The sequence below is a fragment of the Besnoitia besnoiti genome, chromosome III (assembly GCF_002563875.1).
Source record: "Besnoitia besnoiti strain Bb-Ger1 chromosome III, whole genome shotgun sequence".
Classification (NCBI taxonomy): domain Eukaryota; phylum Apicomplexa; class Conoidasida; order Eucoccidiorida; family Sarcocystidae; genus Besnoitia; species Besnoitia besnoiti.
Genome location: NC_042358.1, coordinates 5,272,729 through 5,295,485, shown reverse-complemented (window position 1 = coordinate 5,295,485; position 22,757 = coordinate 5,272,729). Strand labels below are relative to the sequence as shown.

The window sequence follows — 22,757 nt, the reverse complement described above, 5'->3', positions numbered from 1 at the left end:
AGTTCGAAAATGTGGAAGTAAATGCACAGCAGCATGGTATGTCACACTCGATGGGCGTAGAAAAGCCTGAGACCCTGCAGGAAATTCTGCGTGAGATAGCCCCTCTCCCAGAACCGAAAGGCCTCTGTCCGTTCCTGATTCGTTGGCTAGCAGCCGTTGTATCGCGCCTCGATCTTCCGTGTCAGTTGTCCCCCTCAAAGGAGAACAAATCCAGTGTTTGCCTTCGTTGAGGTATCTGCGGCCAAGTTTTTTTGCGTCTGTTCGTGAACGGTTTCTTTGTTCCAGAGCCCAAGTTCAATGAGTGGAACAATTAGACCGAGTGTCTCTGCAACTTTTCGACGCGTGCGTCCGGCTATTTTGAGCTAGAGTCGCGCCGTGCAATTGCTAGCGGATCTCCTGCAGGAAGTGAGGTACAGACAACTAACAAGAAGAGAATCCTTCGAGGCGTTCTTTGGTAAACCGCGTTTCTGGGGAATATCGGTGTTCCTCGTTCATTTCGTGGCTCTGAAGTACAACCGGTACAGCTTCGGCGAGCGGCTGGAGACGCCAAAGTCTTTGGATTCCTCACTATTCTACTTACACTTTACGAGTTCAGCGAAAATGTCTGACAGAACGGGACCAGAAGACACCAAGACCAAGGGTCAGACTGGAGGTGCAAGTGACCGGCCTAGCAAACTCAATGCTCAAGTTCAGCAACTGTTTGCTCGAATGCAGCAGGTGAGAAACACAGACTACGTATTTCGGAACTGCACATGCTCAACAACAGCTGGATACGTCTTTTCAGCGTTCGTTCTGCAAGTTCATCGGTCCACTGCCCCTAGCGAACCTCGCAACTCTGACCGTTCACGCAGTGAATTGGTCGTTACGTGCGAACTGTGCAAGAAGAAAGTAGGGCCGTCTCAAAGCCTCTGATGCGGAAATGTGTGTGCCTCTCTACTTGGCGGACAGGAAATCGAAGATGAAAAGCCTGCCAACGTCATTTTCTTTATCGTTGACTTCCTTTGCAAGCACTATCCTGAGCACCTTCAAGGTTTCGCAACAATCTGGAATGCAGGTGGGCCAACGGCAGCGCAGTCCGTGTGACAAGGAGGTCCTCAACGCGAGAGGGTATGGCCGTTTTTCTAGTAGCGGCGTTGATAATCCTGGAGCATTAGGAACTGCATTTTGAGTGCAGCACCATCTGCTCTTGAGAGTTGGTCGCGATTGTGTGTCTTTTGCAGATCCCGAGCTAGAGCGGGAGAGACTCGGCGTCGTGGAGTTTTTCCGTGCGCAAAAGCTGCCTACTGAGATCGCAACTCATTTCACAAACGCCGGATTTGATACCGTAAGTGTCTGAAGGCGAGCATATACTGCCTCAAGCGAGTAGATGCTGTTCTCTGCTCGAAACGGACGCCGTTCGCCCTTCTTCAGTCTTTGATGCGAGATTCCTCTCTGTTCTGTACTGCGATTCTTTCAGCTGGAGACTCTGTGCACGCTTACATCCGAATCTTTGGATGACATAGAGAAGTTCAACCAAGTTCGCTGGCTCCCGGGACACAAAGTCAGACTTCAGGTAAGGAAGGCATTCCCACTCCGATGTTTCCATCCATGCACTTGAGAGCGACCCACAACAAACAATAAGCTTATCAAGTGTCGTCTGGTGCCCTCTGTCTCTCTTTTTCAGCAAACATTCGCCGACATCGCTGGTCGCGTTCGGTCCTTCACTGAGGAGAAAGAAAATCTGGTACGCGCGATGAGAGGATCCATGTACTGCCATCACCCTCAACTAATGAGCAAGCCCAACTTGGTTCCATCTTCACCTGTCACAGTCATCCAGGGCTCAGCGCCGCCTGCGGCCACTGGCTGCTGTTTCTCATCGCCGAGTTCTGCGCCTCTCGCTCTCCCGGCATCAACGACGACTTACCGTGCGCTCCCATACAGTACTGTGTATCAGTAGAGGTGCGATGCCCTACTGACCGCCTGTCATATATATTATATTTTCTAGATTGTTGTATCAGACATTTGGTTTTGTTTCTGTCAACATGTCTTCTACTTTATGGACCTGGGAAGCAGAGCTACGTTCAATATCCCAGAGTGTCGATGGCACTCCAGTCTTAAGTTCACTGCCAGATTATTTGTAGTCCCTCCAACGGTCTAAAGCGCTGTTGAATGGCTCCTGTGATTGGGGATTTCCACGCAGCCATTTCAGGTGTGTTTCGTCCATGCAGCATCCCCCCCCCCCCCCCCCCCCTTCCCCCCCGTGTCGCGCCCTCGAGGCATCCGGTTGACCGTTTTTGCCAGATGGTACCTGGTGTGTACCGCCTGGTTTTATGCCACCGAACTGCGTTAGCCATCTACAGGTGGATCATATCCCCCTGTGTATTGTTTTCGCACAAGGGTAATCGGCTAACACGGACTTGTCATGCAAAACACTCACGTGAGGCTCGAATGCAGCCAGTATTCACCGCCACTGAGCTGCAGCAGAATCCTGGTAGCAACAGTCTGCCGTAACTCGGTTGACGGGAGAATGAATGTTGCTGGACGTGTACATGGTATCAAGATCAGCAGATCAGCCTCTTAAGAGGCTCAGCAGGTGAAAACAGTACGAACCAGCGGAGTCAAAGTCGGCTTGCAGCCTTAGCTTCACGGGGAGTAGCTACACCTCAGTGCCGCAATTCATATTTCGCTCCAGCCCGTCATTGCCTATTTTCCGGGGGATTTCCGGCCGATGTGCGCAGCTGTTGGCGCGTTGCACTTTCAGCTTATCAGGACTAGATTCGCTGCTGGGCCGGCGATGTACACCATGAAAATTTCCTTCTTCAGCGTCGTTGCGGCGGGAGGGCTGGGTTTGGTGCGAGCTGATCTTCCCATCCACGGTCTGATGGTGGGTTGACACTACATAGAATCCAGGCACTTGCATAATGCGCCGATATCTTAGAGTGACGTACTGGGGGTTTGGACGTTTACTATCGGGACAGATCGAAGTGAACGACCGACGTCTTGCGGTGGTGGTGCACCTAATAGTAATCTTGAGAACCTGCAACCAGGTCAGTGACCATACATACTAGCCTCCGCGCCCACCAGCGGCATCTCTACTGGTATTATCAGAACTGAGCAATTATGCCTCGTGGCTCACATCTCAGGGCCAATTAGAGAACAAGATAGTCTTGACCCTGACGGACAAGCTGCTGAGAAGAAATAACGACGTAGCACCAAGAAATCAATGGACTTATTTGGCAGTTACTCTCCCTTCCAACCCTGACGCTCCAGTGGGAACTTGGACAATGGTGTATGACGAAGGTTTCGAGGTGCGCTCCCAAAAGTAATTTGTACTGTTGCGGCAAGAGGCGAACCGACCTCAGGTCCGCCTCCCAAATCGCCGTTTCTTCGGTTTCTTGAAGTACACCCGGAAAGATAGTGAAAACTGCCCCAGGAAGCTAAATGGTAGACGTGAATTCCCAGCAAAAATGTATCCATACCAAAGTAATCATGCCTGTGTATAGGCGATAACGAGGACGCTTTCGGGGAGACGAAATGCTACGTAACGGACCCACGGAAGATACACATGGGATGGACCGTTGAGGCAAGCCTTCCCAGTTAAAACGCTTCCTCTAGTAGACTTCCGGAATATCTCGTGTATCCCCAGGAGACAAAAGAGGGTCAACGTGTCAACCATACGTGGGGCTGTTTCTATGGCGAGAAGGAAGGGAAGGCTGGGAGTATCCCCTCGTACGTCCTAGAAAATTCTGCTTATCGGCTGCCCGCGATACCTTCATTAAACACTCTTATCGAAGGCACCGGGGCGTGAGTCTCACCATTCACGACTCGCGTTTTAACACGAGTGATATCACCATTCAGGCCGCTTTCCTGGACTCCAACAATCCATCGCCAATTCGCTGAAGCCTCCCCCCGGGACCTCTCCCTGTACAAAGGACAGCAGGGTTTCCGGAAATATCATCCGCTTGTTGAATACACTCTACCAACCTTCTTGCAAAAGGACCGAACTGGTGGTGAGGCGTCTCCCTTCACGAGATATAATCAGCACATTTCAATTTATATGTGGAAAGGGGGTGCATTCTATTCACGACACCGCCGCCCAGCCGGCTGCAACGCATCAGCGATCGCAACCGCAAGTCAAATCGGCAGTCTTCCGACGCAATGGTTAGTAAGCTCGACTCAGATGTCGTCCCGATCCTCCTGCAACGCCCGTTCACAGGACGTGGGGAGACCCATTCCTTTCTAAATCCTGGGATCCGCGCGCCGACCCAGTGGTCGACCAAGGTCTGTGACGCTTTCCATGCTCGGTTCGGCACGTCCGTCGATGCACTTCGGGACAGGCAGCTGTGGGAGTTGTTACGCCGTTTCGTCTGCCTTCGTCTTGCAGAAGAGATTCGAAATTCTATTCGATAAGCTCTTTCCTGGAACCAGCCCAACACTCTTCGAGTCTCTGCTGTCTGCGCAGTCCATTTTGAGTTGTTCTGTAAGCTGGGTTCTAGGGCAGACCAGGAACTTACCAAGTCGTCTACACAACTCTGCAGCCGTACAACCAAGGTTGCGACGGCGGATATCCATTTCTTGTGGGCAAGCACGCTAAGGAATTCGGTCTAGGAACGACACAGTGCCAGGTTAGGAGTTTCGCGAGCGTATCTCTGACGTTTCGCAACCTTGTGAGCATCTCAGAAATACGCTGCTAGTCATGACCCTCGCATTGCCCCTTGTGAAATGAAGTGAGGACGATGCATATACGGATTTATAATTGCTTTCCCATTTTCCCATATGGCTCTTTCTAGCATTGGAGCTGTGAAAAGAACACCAGAACATTCCGCTCGTGGCTGCGGGCCGGATGACCGCTGGTTCGTGCGTTAAGATATTCGCCAGCTTGTTGAAGCCGAATGTTGTCCTGCTAGGTATGCAAAGGATTACAACTACGTTGGAGGTTTCTACGAGGGCTGTAGTGGGGAAAAAATGATGGATGAGATTTACCATCACGGGTAACGCATCTTGCAGTGCTCGTGCAACTTCACCTAGATAGGCACAGCAATGTTTCTGGGTTCAGGCCCGTCGTCGTAGCGATCGATGCCCCTGACACTCTTTTTATGTATCAGAGCGGACTCTTTAATGCCCAGCCATCCGAGCATGGCAAAATATGCGACATTCCTAAGCAGGGATTCAATGGTAACTAAGGAATGACAAGAAAAGAGAGGCTATGTTTCGTATGCGTTTGGTGCGTAGGATGGGAGTACACTAACCACGCAGTTGCGGTTGTCGGGTGGGGAGAAGACGCGTAAGGGAGCTTGCTAGTCCTCCAGGTGGCACCCGGCCTCTAAATAGCGGGATCTTCAGACCTGACGTTGCTGGAGCAGAACCCAAGAAGTTCTGGGTCGTGAGGAAGTAAGCACAGGATGGCATACACGTGCCACCATAGAGTGTTATTGAATTCCGCCACTGCAGCACCTGGGGCAGTAACTGGGGAACTCATGGCTACGTCAAGATACCTCGGGGCGAGAACATGGCAGCGATTGAGTCCCAGGCAGTCTTCTTCGACCCAGATCTTACCAGAGGCAGAGCGGCCCAGCTCATACAACAATTCAGGAAACAGCGTGAAGCGTGAACATCTAGTGGTTTATCCGTGAACCCAGTTTGTGCGGAGACTACCAGTTACGACGGATAGTATGTCCGTGTAGACACTGGGCAAAACAATTTCAAGAGAACACGACTGATATACGGTCTCTTTCAGTAAACTCTCTCGCGTCTTCCCATGGTGCGTGCAGCGTTGCCCCGTCGGTACCGCCGCCCCAAACGATGAATACGAAATGCTTTTCTGCAGCGGAATGAGACGAACCAATCCGAAGCCGCCAGCGGGTATGGCCAGTGCTTCATCGAATTCGAGGGTGGTCCCTGACTAATCGAAAGAACCAAACTGCGTTACTCCTGTTTCGACTCCTCGTAATTCGCGGAGGTTTGCTATGCCCTACGGTGCTCACGAGACGACATTACGCCCCACGCGAGAAACCCTGGGCGTAGGAAGGAAGCACCGCAGTTGTCATATAGACAAAAGGTTGTGACGAGGACGCAGACGGTGCCGGTTCTGTGTTGTGTCCAAACATAACTTTGCTGTTGTGTGTTGGCAAGACCTTAAAAAAAGCGAGATACAGCAGAGGAATATAAAAAAGCTGGTCAATGGCAATCGTCATCACAAAGCGTACCGCTCACGCAGATTTCACGATGAATTCCAAGAAATACTCAAACGACCAGGCAGATGATGGTGCTTCGTCGCGTAAAGATACACTGTTGAGCCCGCGCCTAGATTCACACTAAGGGGTTTTCCGAGCAGTCCGCCTCGTCAATCCTGGGCTTCTTCTGAGAACTGGGGGAGCAGCCCGACCTATTTTGCCTGAAAGCATGCAAGAACACGAGTTTACCGCAAACCACAAAGGTGCCATGTTCGGTTCCACTGCGTGCGACTGAAGCGGAAACACAGCACAATACAGCCTCTCTTGCCTCGATCGACAGCAACTTGTATTGCGAAATTGGACCATGAAACCCTGCGGTACATATGTTATGTGCGAGGCAATTTCAGCCTTCCGCTGTGCCCGAATAATTTCGGCCCCGACCACATCTAATGCCAGTTCAAAGGCAAAAGGTGCTGCAGACCGCCCGAACAACCAACAACTAGCCCTTACTTTGAGTGCGAACTGGCACGACTTTTAGGACCCCAGTAAGGAGTCGGGTTGGGCAGCCACTTAGGGACGTTGGGGGACTGGCTGTTGACGCCAGGCATCGGGGTCATATCAATGTCCTTTGTGCTGCACCAGGCAGACGCATACACCACGCACTCCAAGTAGAAAAACGTAGGTCTGGGCCAATGTCGCGCGAAACCTATCGGAGTGGCGTGTGTGCACAGTTCTTTCCTCTCGCCTACAATTCGCAGCCTAAATAGCCGGTACCTCAGCATGCGTGTCTTCTAGCAGACAAGGGCGCATGCACAGCTTCACAACGCGTAATATGTCACACGAAAAAGGTGGCACTGGACATTCACTGGCTTACAGAACGGAGGATCAGCTGCCCCTAACGATCCACCAAGGGGAACTCGACATGCCAGCCTCGCCGATATCACACCTCACGCACACCACACTTTTTGTTTATTGGGTGATACAAGCATATCGTCCGAAAAAAATGGTCCTGCATGCGCTTCCTTACGAGATGCCTTTCTGGAGAAGAGAGAACTTCTCTGGTTCCTTCGGTGGATGCTTCTGTGCGTGCGTCCGGAGGATGTCAAAGACCACCGTCGCTGGAGCATCTGTCTTTATGGCTTGAGGCTCTCGATGAAAGTGAGACACCTTGTAGCCCAATCGAACTAAGGCAGCTCTGATCTCACATGGCGCACGCGATAACGAGGCCACAAAATTAATGTGATCGCGCTGTCGCTGAGGAGTTCTCCAGCGCGACAGCGGTGGTGACAACTCATGTAGCGGCGATCGTACGGGCTAGCTTCGTGAATTGAAATCAGAGGGAGAGGGAGAGGGCCCGAGTGACCGCGAGGCGATGGATGGAAAGACGTAGTAAAAATTTCCTCAGGCTAATCCCCACGCGCCGCTGATGCATGCAGACGTAGGAGTAGAAACGTGTTGATCACTCACTTGAAGTGGGAGGGCTTTATCATTTCGAGCTTGACCCTGTTGCACATCGTGGGCAAGTGGTAATAAAGGGGCACCTCGTGAAGTTCCTGGCAGACACGCATCCGGATACACTCGCAGGCCAACGTGTGCATACCCTCAGCAACCGATCAAATACACTATGGCAAGATGATATCTTAAACGACAATCGAACGGGACACCAGCGGCCTGAACACAGCACGAAATCCCTCATTCTCCCTAGTAGTGAGACTGGCGGCACAGAGTTGAGTTCACCCGAGCCAGTGCCGCGCATCCCGCTGCTTATTCATGGTCTGAGGCTAGCCGGCCGAAGGTGTTAGTAGGCAAAAAACGATTGTAATGGAACAGCGATCCAAACGCACAGTTCAAGGACGTAAGTGGGACGCCTGCCAGACACATAGCGTTCGAGCTCACTTTTTCTGTCAAAGAAATCCTGAGGGGGGCGCTAGTTCCTTACTTCTTTGACGGCAGTGAGAAGCCCCTTGATCCGCGTCACCATTGTGAGACCCGGCAGGAGCTCCTTTGCCGTATCGCATAGGTCTAAACATGCTTGAACGAAAGCCTGCACCGCAAGCGGAAACAAACAAAAATCTCCTGTAGCGTCGACGCTAACAGGTAAAACTGGCAGCAACCAACAGTGCAGGACCGCGCAGCAAATCCGAGTCTGACGAATCAAGGAGGGCAATAAAAACAGTAGCAGGCGCCCGTGTCGGTGATAGAGCACGGGAAAGCACTCCACTGATTTCTAGCTTGTGTCGGGCTCGGATGATAAATCCGCGGTCGCCGTCAGAGACGCCAGCACAACGGAGACTGCGAACTCGTGTAATCTGCGGCACTCTTAAATCCACGAGAGCGGTGCCTCTTGCATGGCCCGCAGCCTCGTCACGCATCGGAACGGATAAGCTAGTCGGGTATCTCAGGACTCGTTCCGAACTGAAAAGGATCGACAGTTGGGTCCAAGCATCTCAGAGGGAAAGAGACCATCGACCTGAACGCTGCACTTCCGCTTCTTGGGTGGCCGAACGTCAATGCACAGCAAAGCATGAAATCATGAAGACACCCGGAATCTATCGACACTACGTGGGAGGCACTGCTTACCGACTGGTAGAGAGGGCCTTTGTAGAATGGACCGCCAATAACGAGGCGACTCTGGCACTCGCTGCAGCGTCCTTTCACCTCCTCCGCCACGAGAGCTGCTTTCCGCTTCCTCGACCCGCCCGCAGACCTCCCATTACGGCCATCGCCTTTCGCCTTCATTACGGTGGACTCACAGCCCTCAGGAGCTTCTTTTGGCGTTCCACAGACTTCGGATCCCAACGGCAGGATTCGGAAGCTGTCGCAGTTTACGCACTGGTGAACCTGTGAATCAAATCGCCTTCCACAGACACCGCGCCCATAGCTCTACGCATCCCCGCCAATCCCTTTGCTGGTGGGATGCGAGTCCAGCAGGCACCGGAAACTGTCGAAAGCAAGGTCCTGGTCTGTCGCGGAATCGAGCGCGCGGCATCAGCCAGCCATTTGATTCCTTCCAAGCCAACCACGACTGCTCACATCGATCTGCAGCTGAATTCCCCACACTACTCAAAACGAAAAAGACTGGAGCTCAGCGATCCGCGTCACGCCCGAACTCAATTTCTTGCGAGGGCTCGTCCACAGAGTCAAACTTCGGAAGCGCCTATTCACCTCACTGTGCACCACCCCCACCCCGTACGTGATTAGGATACTTACTATGGCTGACTGACTGTGAAGGTCCTTGCATCCTTCCGCCGATTCGAGAACCTGGACGAAGATGCGGACGTAGAAGTCCACGCTACACGAAAGAAGCGGCACTACGATCCTTTTGTACTTGGCTGCGCTTGCATTTGCGGCGTGCAGCACTAGTCTGAAGACAAAAGAGACACGAAGCCACTGCCACACATTCCTTCAGCGGCCAGATTAGCTCGGCCACAATCTAGCAGAAAAGATCCAGTGACTGGTTCTCTTTGTATCCATCACCGATAGCGTCTTCGCTGGTCTTTTGCTGTAAACTCAGAATTGACGCTGCCCTGAGAGGCAGCCTCCACCCCGAGCGGACAGCCACGTCATACAGAAACCTGAATAGACACACCGGCCCCTGTCAAAGCTAGGCGCCCGCTTGGCACTGACATTGCACCCATCCCGTGGACCGGTTGGGGGGGGAGGTCTCCACAGGATTTTTTAGTCTACCTGCGAACCCTGGTGGAATGCCTCGTTGGCCTCCCCCATTTGAACCAACGATTCAGACACGAGAAAAATTCCAGTTATTTTTCCACCGACCGCTCCTCATACGCTATAGAAAACTGGACGGACAAGGCCATACACCACACGCGTCTTCTGTACCGACCGCCATGACAGGAATCACTCCAAACTCACCACGACGCTGCCACGCGTTTTCACTCGCTTCGCTACAGAGTCACGCAGGGATTACCTGAGGGCCATTTCGTGCATATACCTCGCCTTCAACGCTGCTCCTCCGTATTTGTAGAACGTGACCTCGGGTGAGTTTCCACAGAGAACAGGCATATCAGTGGAAGTCAGGCAGAGCAGTCCACCAGGGCGCACAGCTTGGACCGCGGCATCTAAAAATGGAGCGACACTCCCGTAGGGGTCGACGTCGACAACGTCGAAGAATAGAGGAAGATCCTCGGGGCGCGTCTCTCCTGCGTTACTCCGCCCTTCGTCCGGATTCTCCGAAAGCGAAGGTGGACTTTTTTGCGTTTTGTCCGCGGCACCGTCGCGGCAGCCTCCAGAGGTGCTGCTCCCAGCATCCGCGGCTTCGCCAGCGCAGTGGCCGTTGTCTTCCGAAGTAGCTACCCCAGCGTCATCACCGGCGCAGCGCCGGGAGCTAGTTCGAGATGTAAGAAAGAGCGATAGAGGAGGAAGAGACGGCCCGAAATTCGATGGCCTCATGTCGAATGTTGATGGGATTGAGCTGCCCGCAGGCAGAGACTGGATCTTCTTGATGGTCCCGTGCTGCAGGTTTCCGGGCCTTGACAGAGTGTACATCAGTTGAGCGCCTTCGCTGCAGGTTGCTGTATTGGAAACCAACGCATACAATAAGATGGTGACACATACGAGCTTCGCCGAACTCATACGGGCGAGAGGGATAGGGAGCCTCTGCACGCGCACGATGCCGGAGGGCCTCCGTGAACCGCCGTCTGGCATTCCCGGCGCGTGGTGCTGTTGAATTCGTCCTCTGACCACTGACGGAAATCGCCTGAGAAGCCGCTGACACTACCGCCATCGTCACTGCAGTTCAGATCTACTTGCACTATCACCGTTGTCCACGATCTAGCACACCCTACATAGCCAATGCTCCTTCTGTATTCACTGAGCGTTTCCCAGGAATAATCACGCAATCATGCACGGCGCACAACAACACTGCACGACAGGTCTTTGACTAGAGCTCACATCTCAATGCGATCTGTCGTGCAGTGCCTCCCGGGTAGTTCCATCAAGATAAGCAGGGACAACATACACCATCACGGGAACTACTGTCGTACGATGCAGACCGGCTCCCGCTTCAACACATACGCCCAGTCCACGAGTCAAACGTTTTCGAAGAGAGTGACGGCTGACGGGTAACGTCCTCTGCAAAGCACACGTACCGTGGAGCTTGCCCGGTGGGATGCCGTTGAGATGCTCATTTTTTTTCATTGCTAGAAGAGCGTTGGGGTCCAAGTCGTTCGCCACCGCTTGTTTCACATCGGCGCCGAGCTCTTTCAGGTACCTCAGAGACCGCAGCCCTGCAGAAACACGTGTACGAGCGCACGTGGGAGCTTGCAAACCCTGTAGCAGTTGGACGAAGACCCTCAAAAGAAAACAGATGTATCCGACATACTGAAGAATGCCTGAATGCCAGCGTCGACGTGCAAAGAATGAAGAAACGGGAACACAGAAGATCCAAAAACAGCACTCTCGGTCACCGGCTGATATAACCAAGAAAAGATAAGACACCCAGATTCGAGACGTGTGCGAAGTGGGCGGGGCTCTAGAGAGGTCAGACAGCACACACTACGCGTAGGCCGTGCAAGCCACTGTTAGCACACATACATTTCACTGTGGCCGTGCTCTCCTGTGATAATTGATCAAGAGACGGCTAGCGCACACACACTCGTATCGGCGGCCTATTTAGGCGGCCGAGCTTTCCCTCTCGCGGATGTACACACTCTAGGACCGGAGGTCTTGTTGGAAGCACGAAGGAACAGCCGCCACTACAACTTTTTCGAATTCACCCTCTGGTACGCAGGAACATACCTGTCGCTGCGAGAGGCTCCAACACGTTCAATCCTTCAAACTTGAGCGGCGCAGGAGCCGCTTTGCCTTCCTGCTGAGCGCGAGCTGCGGTCTTCTCTCCTACACACAGTCACCGTACTTTTACATTAGATGGAGAACGATTGCCCGCATGGCTCCTGTGGTTGTGCAGCTGCAGCAGTAGCACTGTAGCACGCACCACCTGGACTAGGGATATTTTCATACGCCAAAATGCGTCATGGGGTATGCTTGGTATGTTATCCGCGTGATTGCGTGTCTCCACCAGAATCATACTGAAAAGGCAACTTTGAACTATATAGGACCAGATGGTATTCCGTCTGTACTCCTCCCTCCTCCGTCCGTTCCTTTCCGAGAGCTCACACTGGCGGTCGGGGGGGGGGGGGGGAAGGGAGGGCGGGGGGAAGAACGGAGTGGTCCAGAGTGTGCTCTAGGAGCGGACTGAGTGAACCACGAAACCTGAGAGTCCTGGGGTACCGAATACATGACATCACTGCCCGGCGGACTTTTGTATGATCCCTCCTACACGGACATACCTCTACGTTGAATTTCCTGTCGCTGCTGCAGCGCGAAGACCTTGATGACCATAATTGACAGGTCTCGGTTGAACACCTGGACCGGATTGTAGAAAACTTCATTGTCGCCGGTACTCATTATTCGTACCAGGCCCTCTCGAATGAAGTCCGAGCTTGTCTGTGTCTCATCTTCGCAGCGACGGTGACCGTGTGGGGACGCAGTTGCCGTTGCGGCATCTGCCGCTGCCGCTGGACGAGCCATGAAGAAGCCTGCTACAAATTCAGCCCCCTACAGATAGTTCTGCCTGCTCCTCTGCGTAAGGGAGCTTCTTCTTGCCCCTGCACGGTGAACCGAGAGCGGAGCGCGTTGCTCAGCGATACTCACACCAAACCAGCTGACGGAGGCTGAAAAGAGGAGCCGGTGACCTCTGTAGCGGACTCCAAGGATAGTATACTGACCCTTGAACAAGGGGGAAAGGTACAGCATTCAAGAAGTCGGCGAATGTGGCCGCCTGTGTCTTCAGAGTTTCGGTTTTGGGTCGACCGTGGTTGGCAAAACATGCTCTGGAATTTCAGTGCATGCACTCGTGGCAAGGGCGAAGATGGATCTGGAGGTAAGTTTGTCCTCAAAGGGAGGATTTCTTACTGGTAAATTGAGAACAGAATCAAGAGGAGAAAACAACGAATACGCGGTGAAATCTGCGACCTTGCCCAGTATCACCGCAAGTGCTTCGAGTACTCAGACTGGCGGGCATGCAGAACGTCGATAGGAATTCTGCGTGCACGGAAGCATTTCCTGGTTGAGATATGTGCACGCGCTCCCGAAGCAGCGAAAAGCCAACCTAATCTACGGGGGTTTGTCTTATCGTACGCCATGTCTTCTGTGCCACAATACCCCGCTCCCCAGGGGTTCTTGCACTCTTCAACTCACTGGTCACCGCATCAATAGAAGATGAAGGTGGCACCATGGCTCGGGCTAACTGAAGGCCCTGCCCCAGTGAGTCACAGCCACAGCCGTTCACATATACGCCAGCTGAGGGCGGTGTCATCGCCCCGCGCCGAGACCGTGAGTCACGAACACGCTTCCGAACTAGAAAGGCATACGGGGGAACGCGCTGGCCAAAAAGTGGAACAACGCATGAACGCCCGCGACGGACGCCGTAGACGACCGGCTCCACGGCGTCAGATGCTCAAACTTCGTCGCATAATCTAACACCGATGCCCTTGGGCAGGCATCCCGTATGACCCGACTGTGCAACAGAGGCAGCACTTCTCCGGTGCACTGTTTTCCGAGAACTTCTGCATCGTAGTACGTGGAAACTTCACTTGTAAGTAGATGTGTAGGTCTCCCTTCCGCTACCAAGTTGCCTATCCTACTCCCACTCTAAAAAAGCTGGTTTTTGGCCCCGCTGCCGTCCTCACTGTATCTGTGCACGAGACCTCTGTTTTTCGTATCGCTAGATGTCAGCAAAAGGGCATTATTGTGGCATGATGAGCAGTTCTCAACCCAGCCCGACACACCCGTTGCGGCAGGCCAGATAGTCGTAGACGGAGGAACACTTTTGCAGGGAAACGTGCACTGGTTCCGTTCAAGCCTTTTTTTCGTGCCTGCAAATTGTCTGGTTCATACATATGAAGCTGCTTGATCCGCTGCATGAATAACGAATAAAGCCGACAGGTTTTCATTCAAAGTACATTGTGAGGGGGACTTTTCTCCGTGGTCGACTGCAGTCGTCAGGTGTTGCCATTTTTTGCACTGCTCTCGTATACTCAGCGACAGGCAGTTTCTCAACTCGCAAGATGGCAGTGTCACGTGGGACCTGTAAGTGGTTCGACTCGAAAAAGGTAAGAAGGAAGAACCAACTTTAGACCGGCGTCGGGCGCACGGAATGACCGTAGCCGCCTTCAGCCATATTTCCGAGGAGAAAAATACGGCTACTCTGTGTTGGAGGCTGCATGGTTTCACTTTTCTCTGTCCATTCTTCATACAGGGTTACGGCTTCATTACGGCCGAAGATGGATCAGATCTGTTCGTTCACCAGTCGGAGATCCGAGCAGAGGGGTTTCGGAACCTCGCCGAAGGCGAGCCTGTGGAATTCATCGTGCAGACGGGAAATGACGGCCGCAAGAAAGCTGTGAACGTCACGGGACCCAACGGATCTTGCGTGCAAGTACGTTCCTCTTTGTCTAGCGACTCAAGCTATGTTGGCGTGTGCTGGTCCTTTCGGTGACACACATACTCACGGCAACGGTAAGGATGCTTCTCCGCATGGCAAAGCCATCAACAGTTTCTACGTCGGTTGGAGCTTGTGGCCGATGATGCGTTTTAGGGAGATAATCGGCGGCAGGCAGGACGTTTTGGCGGGAATGATGGCGACCACGGCAGTGAATACTCACGCAGAGGAGGTGGGACAGGCAGCTACAGCGGTGGTCACTACGGAGGCAGCTACGAACACGAGAGACATGGCGGAGATTTCGGCGGACGTGCATACTGAGCGGACGCCGTGATCTCGCAAGATCCGGAGATTTTGGAGCAGGAATGACACGCAGCTGCACAGCAGCCATGCGTCCCGTACAACACTATCTTGTCCGGGCTGCTTCTCTCAATGTGCCAATCAATACCTCACCTAGGCGCGGGTAACACGCTTGTCGAGGACGTCGGTGGTTCGAAAACGTTCTGTTCTGCGTGTCTGCCACGGTAGCTGCGCGGCTTCTCGTCACCGGCGCACCGCCTTACATGAACGCTACTGCCTTAGAACAGTACGTTAGACAGCTTGTTCTCTGTTTTGTGGCCGCGCATGAGCGTGCGATACGCCGCTGTGGGTGAGTTGCGCGAATCCGAAGCCTTCAAGCCTGTTGTGCAAGGGAACCGCCTCCTCGCAAGGGCCTCGAGCTGTTGACCCCTGATTGTCATGGCAACGACACGTAATAGGCGTGACATTGTGAAAGCTGTGTATTAGTAGCCATTACCCGAACGGATGACTCCGCATCTGCGGTCGACAGGGCCGACACTCAGCCTACCCTTTCCGTCGCTTGTATGGGCACGCTGTTCACGAATGGGTGGGGACGGAGCGAAAGCACGTTACTCGAAGGCCCTAGTCGTTCTTATTTCCAGTGAACTCAGATCTGTGTTTTTTGAAACATGCACCGCTCCCACTCGAAGACGATGCGTGCACTGTTCTGTTGATAGCGCCCCCAGAGACGGTTGGGGGTGACTCAGTTCAGACACTAGCATCTCGTGCCATCCATGGTTTCGCGTCTTTTCCGACACACGCTGCTCCGTTCCTCCGAGGAATGGCAACAACAACAGCGGCCACTAAAGATTTGCTCGGGCTCCAAAGCGAGACACAGAAAATTTAGCGCGTAGGAAAGCCCATCACCACGACACAATATGGCGCCGTGAGTGCTCACACTCGTCGGCCCGTCGCAGCCGCCGCTTCCCCATACTAAAGCAGAACTCTCTTCTGTGCATCATTCGTGTTGTATAAACCATACAGAATTTATTAACACGGTGCGTCTTCCTCAGTTCTCAATAGAGCGTACCACAGTGCGAAACATCCGGAAGACGTCTACCCTTTCATAGTTGCTGCAAAGCTGCCGGATGCTACCAGATGCCGAATTCATGCTGGACGTCACACCGCCACCTTCGGTGTGTATGACACGAAGTGGTACTACGGAGACAGCGCAGTGAAGAGGCCCGCCTGCCTTGGGACTGAGGCGACGTCTTTCGGGGTTTACTTTCCGCTCACTGTATAGTTCGTAGCTTTGCATCTATCGCGTCCACGATATCTTCGTAGGCAGATACCGTCTACAAATTAAGGTGGTGTTTCACGTGGTGCACTGCTTGCAAGCGTTCCTGCTGACGTAAGGGACAGGCGCCCGCCTGCCCGCTACGGTTGTTCCTTGTGCAGATCACACAGCACGTGGTGGGTGGATTCCGCTTGGACGGTGGCACAGGCGGCCCGGAAACCAGCCACGGCCAAGTGCTGGCTCGCATCACGCATCGGTAGGGGGCACCGAAACGTGGGCTGCCTGCCGATCCCAGCGGGAAGGGGGGGGGGGGGGGTGAACACGCCTGGTTTTCGTGGCGATGCTGGCAAAGCCGACCAGCCAACGTCTGGTGGGTGCTGGCTGCTGGAAGTCCTTTTGGTAGAAGGGGGGACCGGGTCCCAGAGGGACAGGCAGCCGACAAAAAGTAAACCAGTGCACTTTTTCGTTCATACGGTGTGTCGAGAATTGTGAATGCACGTGTCAAGGACGCGTTGCTTCTCTTTTCGTCCAACCCTCTGCTTCATTCGTGCTCGTTGCTCGAGGACAGATTCTTTGGGGTGACTGTGTCTCCAAGGGGGAAGAGCAAAGATCTGGGCAGGCCAATTTGCTGGACGTAAGCAGAACTGCTTGGCGTCTTGTTTACACACCGTTTCTTGTTTCATATTTCGGCTGTTTCCGGCCTGGCTTGTACAGAAGGCTTTGTAATGGAGACGGGTATGCCCCGGCCATTGTGTTCGATTGAAAGACTCCGCATGAACAGGTGCGCAAGCCCCATCCCCTGGCCACTTCCTGCGGCGCCATTTCGGTCTTGCCCTGTCTAGTCCCCTGCAGCTGCTTCCTGCGCTCTGGTCGCTGGCACTGGGGGATCGCATTGGCAGTTAAATGTGAAGTATTGCTGCATTCCCATTTTTCATGTAACAGATATTGCCGGGCCACCCCGCGCATGCTTTGCCGCAATTGCATTTCATGCGGCTCCCCTTTCCCCGCCGGAAGCCAGTTTGCGTGTATCACGCCAATGGCAAGTGCTGCAGCGCTTTCCGGGTACAGAGCGAAAACTAAAACCGCCGGGTCCATTTCTTAGTTCCATTTTATATCGGGTTGTACCCCTTGGTGACGTGATCCTGCCCGTTTTTAACCAGCTGGGTGGGGTAGGTACCCCTTCCCCTTCCGTCCGCCCCCCCCCCCTCGGGCCCCCCCGGATTGCGAGACGACGTCGACGCCGGGTCCGGATGCCGTCCTTCGTAGCCCCATAATCTGAGTCACCACGGTGTCGAGATAGACGAGATTCGTATTCGTCATGATTGCAGTGCCGGAAATGAACCACAACGACGCCGCAGAAACTGTGGCTTGCCAAGGATCTATAGGTGATTCAGGACTGGCCGCCGGAAAGATGGAAGCAGTAAGTACAAGCAGTGTTGCTGCTGCCGTATCTAGAGTCAGGGGGGTGGTCTGCTGAGAATTCACTAGGTCGCCTTGTCCTGGACATTGCGTGACGCTGAGGAATTTTCATGGGCACCACTCTGCCCCCACGGTGTGTGACGCCTGCTGATCGCCAAATAGGACGGGTACGTGCTCGCCCAATGTGCCCTTCTATCCATGCAGGCGATGATCCGCGACCACAATGGCGCCTCGCCAGAGAATACGGTATTCAGCACGTCTGACGACATGCGTAAAGCTGGTGGAGAAGCTAGAGCAGCGGCGACCGACCAGGAGATCCCAGCTCTCGAGGCGCTTGCCTGCCCCGAATCTGCCGACAGTTGTGACAGCCTTAACGCTGGAGCTAAGGCTTTTACATCGACACTGCTTGCACTTAGCGCTGCAGCTGTGCGAAATGGTGCTCATGGCCAGAAAGATCAGGGATTGTGTGACGTGCCCGCCGTGAAGCTTTCTAGGACGGAGAGCCTTGATGCAGCTGTTCTAAACGCTAGTTCGGATGACACCGCCGATGATTGCGACTTCCTCGGAAAACTGACAACCGACACTTCTACGTAGGTTTTCAACACAGAGTGGCCGTGAAGTTGAGATAAGTTGATTCGAGCCGAACTGTAGGAGCCCGAACTCTGTCGGCGAACCCATTCTATACTTCGCTCCACATACGAGAGCAGCGGGGGGCTCTGCTTGCGATGTCGTGGGGAACTCGGTTATATAGCCATGAAATTAGGAGACATGCTTTATGGAACTGGGGACATGGGTATGAGAGAATGCAGTCAGGAGCGTCTGTGAGTGCAAACGACACCATGTACACTGCAGAGGGTTTTTTCTGTTGTGCCGTGTTGTGCAGGACGTCTGAGTTCGTGGGCAACGGTGGAAACAGTTCTATCGCAAGCACGGCAGTGTCAAGGCTTCAAACAGGCGACGGAGCTTGGTGTCCACTGAACTCTATTCTGGAAAGCGCTGCGTGGGTAGCAACTTCGGAGCAAGCGGAGAAGAAGCCTGACAGACTCGCAGCGAAGCTGGCAACGCCCAACTCCCGCATGTCTCCTCGAGGTGCTCATGACTACAGTGCAGTGAACCATGACGCGAAGAGCGGCCGCGTCGCTCTGAACACGTCCGCTGGGGTGGCTGACAAAGCAATTCTAGAAGAGCATGAAACTCTAGCGCGCATGTCCAAGGCCGAGACGATCGAGCGCATGAAAGGGAACCACATCAGGAGATGTGACAGTCGATCGAGCGGAGGACTGCCAGCTTTCGCGTCTCCCACAACAAAGGAGAGGCGTCAGCTGTTCCCGGATGAGGAGGCGGGACATTTTTCCGAGATAACGGGTAGCAGCAGTCTGCAGTTGCTTTGCAGCCTCATGGCTGAGGCACGGGAGATGCTGAGGAGCATAGCAGCAGTGCAGCAAGGGGTCGTTGAAGCGCAGCACCAGCTCACTCTTCTGCTTCGAACAGCAGCGATAGGGACGGCCTCGCCGTCGCGGGCGCCACTTGCCCGTCACCGCGTTATGGCTTCGGAGGACCGTTCGAGCCGTGACGTTCGACCGCATTTGAATCTAGCTGGAGCGTCAGAGCACGCGGTGGACTGGGAAGATTCTGAGCTTTTCGGAGCTTCTTCCCTCTCCGCGCCCAACCCCGGCGAAGTGGCTCTATCTTCACTGACAGCAGACGCAACCCCCGCAACTCGAGATGGATCCACTAGCAGCGTCACATCCAAGTGTCACAGCTCCCCCAGACTCGGCACTGAAGGAGAAGCTTCTTGTGATGCTCGACAAGATGGCCACTCGTCCCAAGGCCATTCCAGTCCGGACAGTTCACGGTTCGTGCCGACCGCTGGAGAGAACGGCCTCAGGCTCCCTGGGAGGGACCGGTCCCAGTCTCCGATCCTCGGTGGCACTCGCTATGGCGGCGCAGATGCGTGTTCAGCGACGAACGCCAGTGGAAATGGGACTGCGACAAGCCCTGATGGGACATTCATGTCACTGTACGCCCCGCCGCTCCTGGCGCCGCTTTTCGCGCGTGCTCGCGCGGCGGACAGGCAAGACTGCGTAGAAGATTCACAGGTCGGTGGCTCCAAAAAGAGAGCTCGGTCACGAGGGCTCGCTTGGCCTACATCCGACGTTACTGAGAAGGCCCGAGATGCACTGCGCCTGGCGTTGTCGTCTTCCCAGTATCAGGCGTCGGCGTCGCCGGACGGCGGCCCCAGGAGGCACATGAGCACAGACCTGGCAGCTGGTGCACATCCGAGCGACGCTCAAAATCGAGCCAAGCGTAGACCAGGCGTAGTCGCGGAACAGGGACTACCTGATTCGCCCTCGAAAGTTGAGGACATGGAGGACGCTACACTAAAACAGTCGAGCCCCCCGGCAGTGGCAGATCTCGCAAAGAACAGCGACAACCTCCAGTCTCTTTCGAGAATGGCAGTTCCAAAGAAAATTCGCCCTGCATGGCCCCGCGAGGATGCCCCAATGCCAGGTGTTCGGTTTGCCAAGGACAGAAACAGCTGGGTTGCTTTTTGGTGCGAGAACGGAAAGCAAAACTACAAGTCCTTCAGCAACAAGAAGTTCGGGTGTGAGAGGGCCAGGCTGATGGCGATTGCCGCCCGGCACGCTTTCGATCAGCGTGTGGCACGCCAACAACTTCAACAATACCAGCAGCAACTCAATGAGCAGCAGCAAGCCAAGCATTTGCACGTCAAGAAGCAGCCGCGGTCTCTGGCCCCCAGGCTACCAGCGGAGAACCCGCCTGTTGGCAATCGTACAGTTGCATCTGAGTTGAGTGTGGATGCCCCGACCTCGCGTCCCATCGCTGCCGCTGGTTTGTCAGATGACAACTCGGAACATGAGGCTAATATCGGCTTGTCTGAAAGAGTGAAGGATGCCAAGGATGAGCGTCCAGCTTTGGCCCTGAACAGGCTCGGCTTATTGGACGAAGCTTCGGCTGAGGTGTTGGGCAAGGCCGCGCTGGGCCTGAGCTTTGCAGAGCTTCAGAAGCTTGCAGAATCTCTGGAGATCCCTCAGAACTTGTACAGTTCGCATCAAAATCTGCTGCAGGCGGCATCCGAGTTGGCTGCAACATCTAGTTCCGGGGTTGTGCCGGACGTCAAACACGATCTCGGTGACGCCAAGAAGGATTTGGTGAAAATGCAAGGATGTTTGAACCTGCAGAAAGCCACCGAGATGGACCTCGCGCATACGCGCCATCTTGTAAATTCGTCGGAGCCGAAAATTGCGCATCTGGACTTGATGCAGGCCTCCGAACAGACTGACCGATTTGCCCAGCGGAACGCCGCGGGAATGGCTGATGATGCGATGATGCTTGAAAGTGCCCTGGAGAAGATGCGCGACTCAGCTGTCCGCTTGCAGGAGAAGATTGTCTGTGGGAGCTGAATGTTTCTGTAGCGGAAAGCCGCAGACGCGCGTACGTTGTTCAGTAGAACGCGTTCAAGACGCGCCTCTTACTCGGGTGTCGCTCGACACGAGCCACCATCAATATCTTCCCAGAGAGTGCGAGGCGTTGTCCATGTAGTGTTGAATGATGGCTGTCGGAGATACGCACCACGCGAGGTACATGCGAGAGGGGTATCAAGAAGGCAATGAGCTTTCGACTGTTTTATTGTCCCCGAGGAAACGCGCGAGCGATGCGTTACACAGCTCACTTGATCTCGGACACCTGCAGCGCCGAGACCCCAATGTAAGTGATTTGTTTCGGTGTGCCAGTATCCGTGGGATTGCAACGGTGTAAGTACACCGCTCCATCAAGGACCATGACGGCAAATTCTAATCTGCACTTGCATGTGTTCCTTTGCCAGCAAATGGTTTTTCCGGGAAGTGCCGCAGTGTTGTGGCCCAGGCATTCGTTCGTACGCCTGGTGTGAGGTGGTTCGTGGGGGCTTCATGACCGTCCGCTCTCGACTTTTTGTAAGGCCGCATTTGTTTTTTATATCGGGTTGTTTTTTGGTGTTGGTGGCATGGTACAAGAGTCTTTCTACGAGAGGTCAGGCGCTGTCTGTCCCTGTGACGTCAAGTGTCCCGACTGGACAAGTTACTGCGGGACCTCGCGGCCCAGAGCCACATTGCGCTCTTGGTCTAATACCCCTTGCGCCGCCTCTTTTAGTAACCTCCCATGCGATTGTACACGCTTTACGTGTCGTAGTTTGTTCGGATGATGGTTGTCACCCTACCAGGGATAATGGATCAGTTTTTTTTTCGCTGTTGCACTGTTTACCAAACAAGTGTCCGTTTCTTCCCCAGGTGCCCACTTGTTAATATAAGATGCTCCTGGCTCGATTTGCAACGTCAAACGTTGTGGGATACCCCGTGTCAAACTTGAAATGTGGCGCCGATCTGGAATCGATAAACCCTCTGCCTTGGGTGAGACCGTCTACAATCCCTCGACGGTTGCACGCAGCGCGCACGCCGCACGCCCTCTACGTACCACGCCTGCTACGCGAGTGTCTTCAAGTCGCCGATGTGTCGCTGTTATCCTGCTGTGCAACACTAGAGCCGCAAGGGACATATCTGACAGGCACTGCCTCTCTGGCGCATGCCCGTATGGTTCTGAACTCCGAGATTGGAACCCGGCTGCGTCGCGATCGAGAAGCAAATCAATCACGGCGTACAGTATGGGTAGCACTGTCACATGAATGCGTGGTCACAGTACGAGACGCAAGCCCACAATCTATGGAGGAAAATGTAGGCTGATACACTCGAGACTGTACGCGGAAGAGAATCAACCGGGGTGTCGACGGCGTCAAACCCCTCCAGTCACGTCGGTGCTCCACCGCAGGCGAAATAGGAGGGAGCTCCACAGCGAGGGAAGCTGCGGGTGCGCCAGCCACCCCAGGGGGTGTAGGGAAGGTACCACATGCGCAGCCAGTGAGATGAGAGGACGATGAACAGCCTGAGATGGTCAGCGTGTATACAGGTCTTAACGCCGCCACCCAGCCGCAAGACAACGCCGCAGCATTCGACTTGTACGCACACGCGGCGACCTGCGCCTTCCCCTTTCAAGTCGGAAGCATATCGTCCTGCAGAGGAGACAGCACGTGTGTCAACTGTATCATTTATCAGGCGAATGCACAGAGCAGCACAGTCGCACATACATGCAATTT

At 54.1% G+C, this 22,757-nt stretch overlaps 5 protein-coding genes across 5 annotated transcripts; 4 read left to right on the top strand and 1 right to left on the bottom strand.

The window, feature by feature from the left end:
* Nucleotides 1-600: 600 nt before the first annotated feature.
* Nucleotides 601-1,936, top strand: BESB_050520 (uncharacterized protein; the record flags this gene model as incomplete). Its single annotated transcript, XM_029363503.1, has 5 exons — nt 601-717; nt 949-1,054; nt 1,221-1,324; nt 1,457-1,552; nt 1,664-1,936. 5 exons carry the CDS (start codon nt 601-603, stop codon nt 1,934-1,936), a joined length of 696 nt encoding a protein of 231 aa, XP_029220869.1.
* An 846-nt stretch (nt 1,937-2,782) lies between these two features.
* BESB_050510 (putative preprocathepsin c precursor) lies at nt 2,783-5,267 on the top strand (the record flags this gene model as incomplete). The annotated part of the gene is made up of 10 exons (XM_029363502.1): nt 2,783-2,830; nt 2,918-3,026; nt 3,088-3,287; nt 4,364-4,459; nt 4,518-4,604; nt 4,660-4,706; nt 4,770-4,832; nt 4,887-4,970; nt 5,036-5,154; nt 5,212-5,267. The coding sequence occupies 10 exons, from the start codon at nt 2,783-2,785 to the stop codon at nt 5,265-5,267; spliced, it is 909 nt and encodes a 302-aa protein (XP_029220868.1).
* Nucleotides 5,268-6,288: 1,021 nt separating this feature from the next.
* BESB_050500 (putative tRNA (guanine(26)-N(2))-dimethyltransferase) lies at nt 6,289-12,701 on the bottom strand (the record flags this gene model as incomplete). The annotated part of the gene is made up of 11 exons (XM_029363501.1): nt 6,289-6,373; nt 6,663-6,785; nt 7,180-7,347; nt 7,620-7,705; nt 8,092-8,196; nt 8,733-8,993; nt 9,363-9,516; nt 10,081-10,684; nt 11,261-11,398; nt 11,910-12,008; nt 12,461-12,701. The coding sequence occupies 11 exons, from the start codon at nt 12,699-12,701 to the stop codon at nt 6,289-6,291; spliced, it is 2,064 nt and encodes a 687-aa protein (XP_029220867.1).
* Nucleotides 12,702-14,239: 1,538 nt separating this feature from the next.
* On the top strand, nt 14,240-14,934 carry BESB_050490 (cold-shock DNA-binding domain-containing protein; the record flags this gene model as incomplete). Its single annotated transcript, XM_029363500.1, has 3 exons — nt 14,240-14,284; nt 14,431-14,610; nt 14,770-14,934. 3 exons carry the CDS (start codon nt 14,240-14,242, stop codon nt 14,932-14,934), a joined length of 390 nt encoding a protein of 129 aa, XP_029220866.1.
* Nucleotides 14,935-17,507: 2,573 nt separating this feature from the next.
* BESB_050480 (AP2 domain transcription factor AP2IX-1) lies at nt 17,508-21,033 on the top strand (the record flags this gene model as incomplete). Its single annotated transcript, XM_029363499.1, has 3 exons — nt 17,508-17,609; nt 17,813-18,198; nt 18,492-21,033. 3 exons carry the CDS (start codon nt 17,508-17,510, stop codon nt 21,031-21,033), a joined length of 3,030 nt encoding a protein of 1,009 aa, XP_029220865.1.
* Between the last annotated feature and the right edge of the window lie 1,724 nt (nt 21,034-22,757).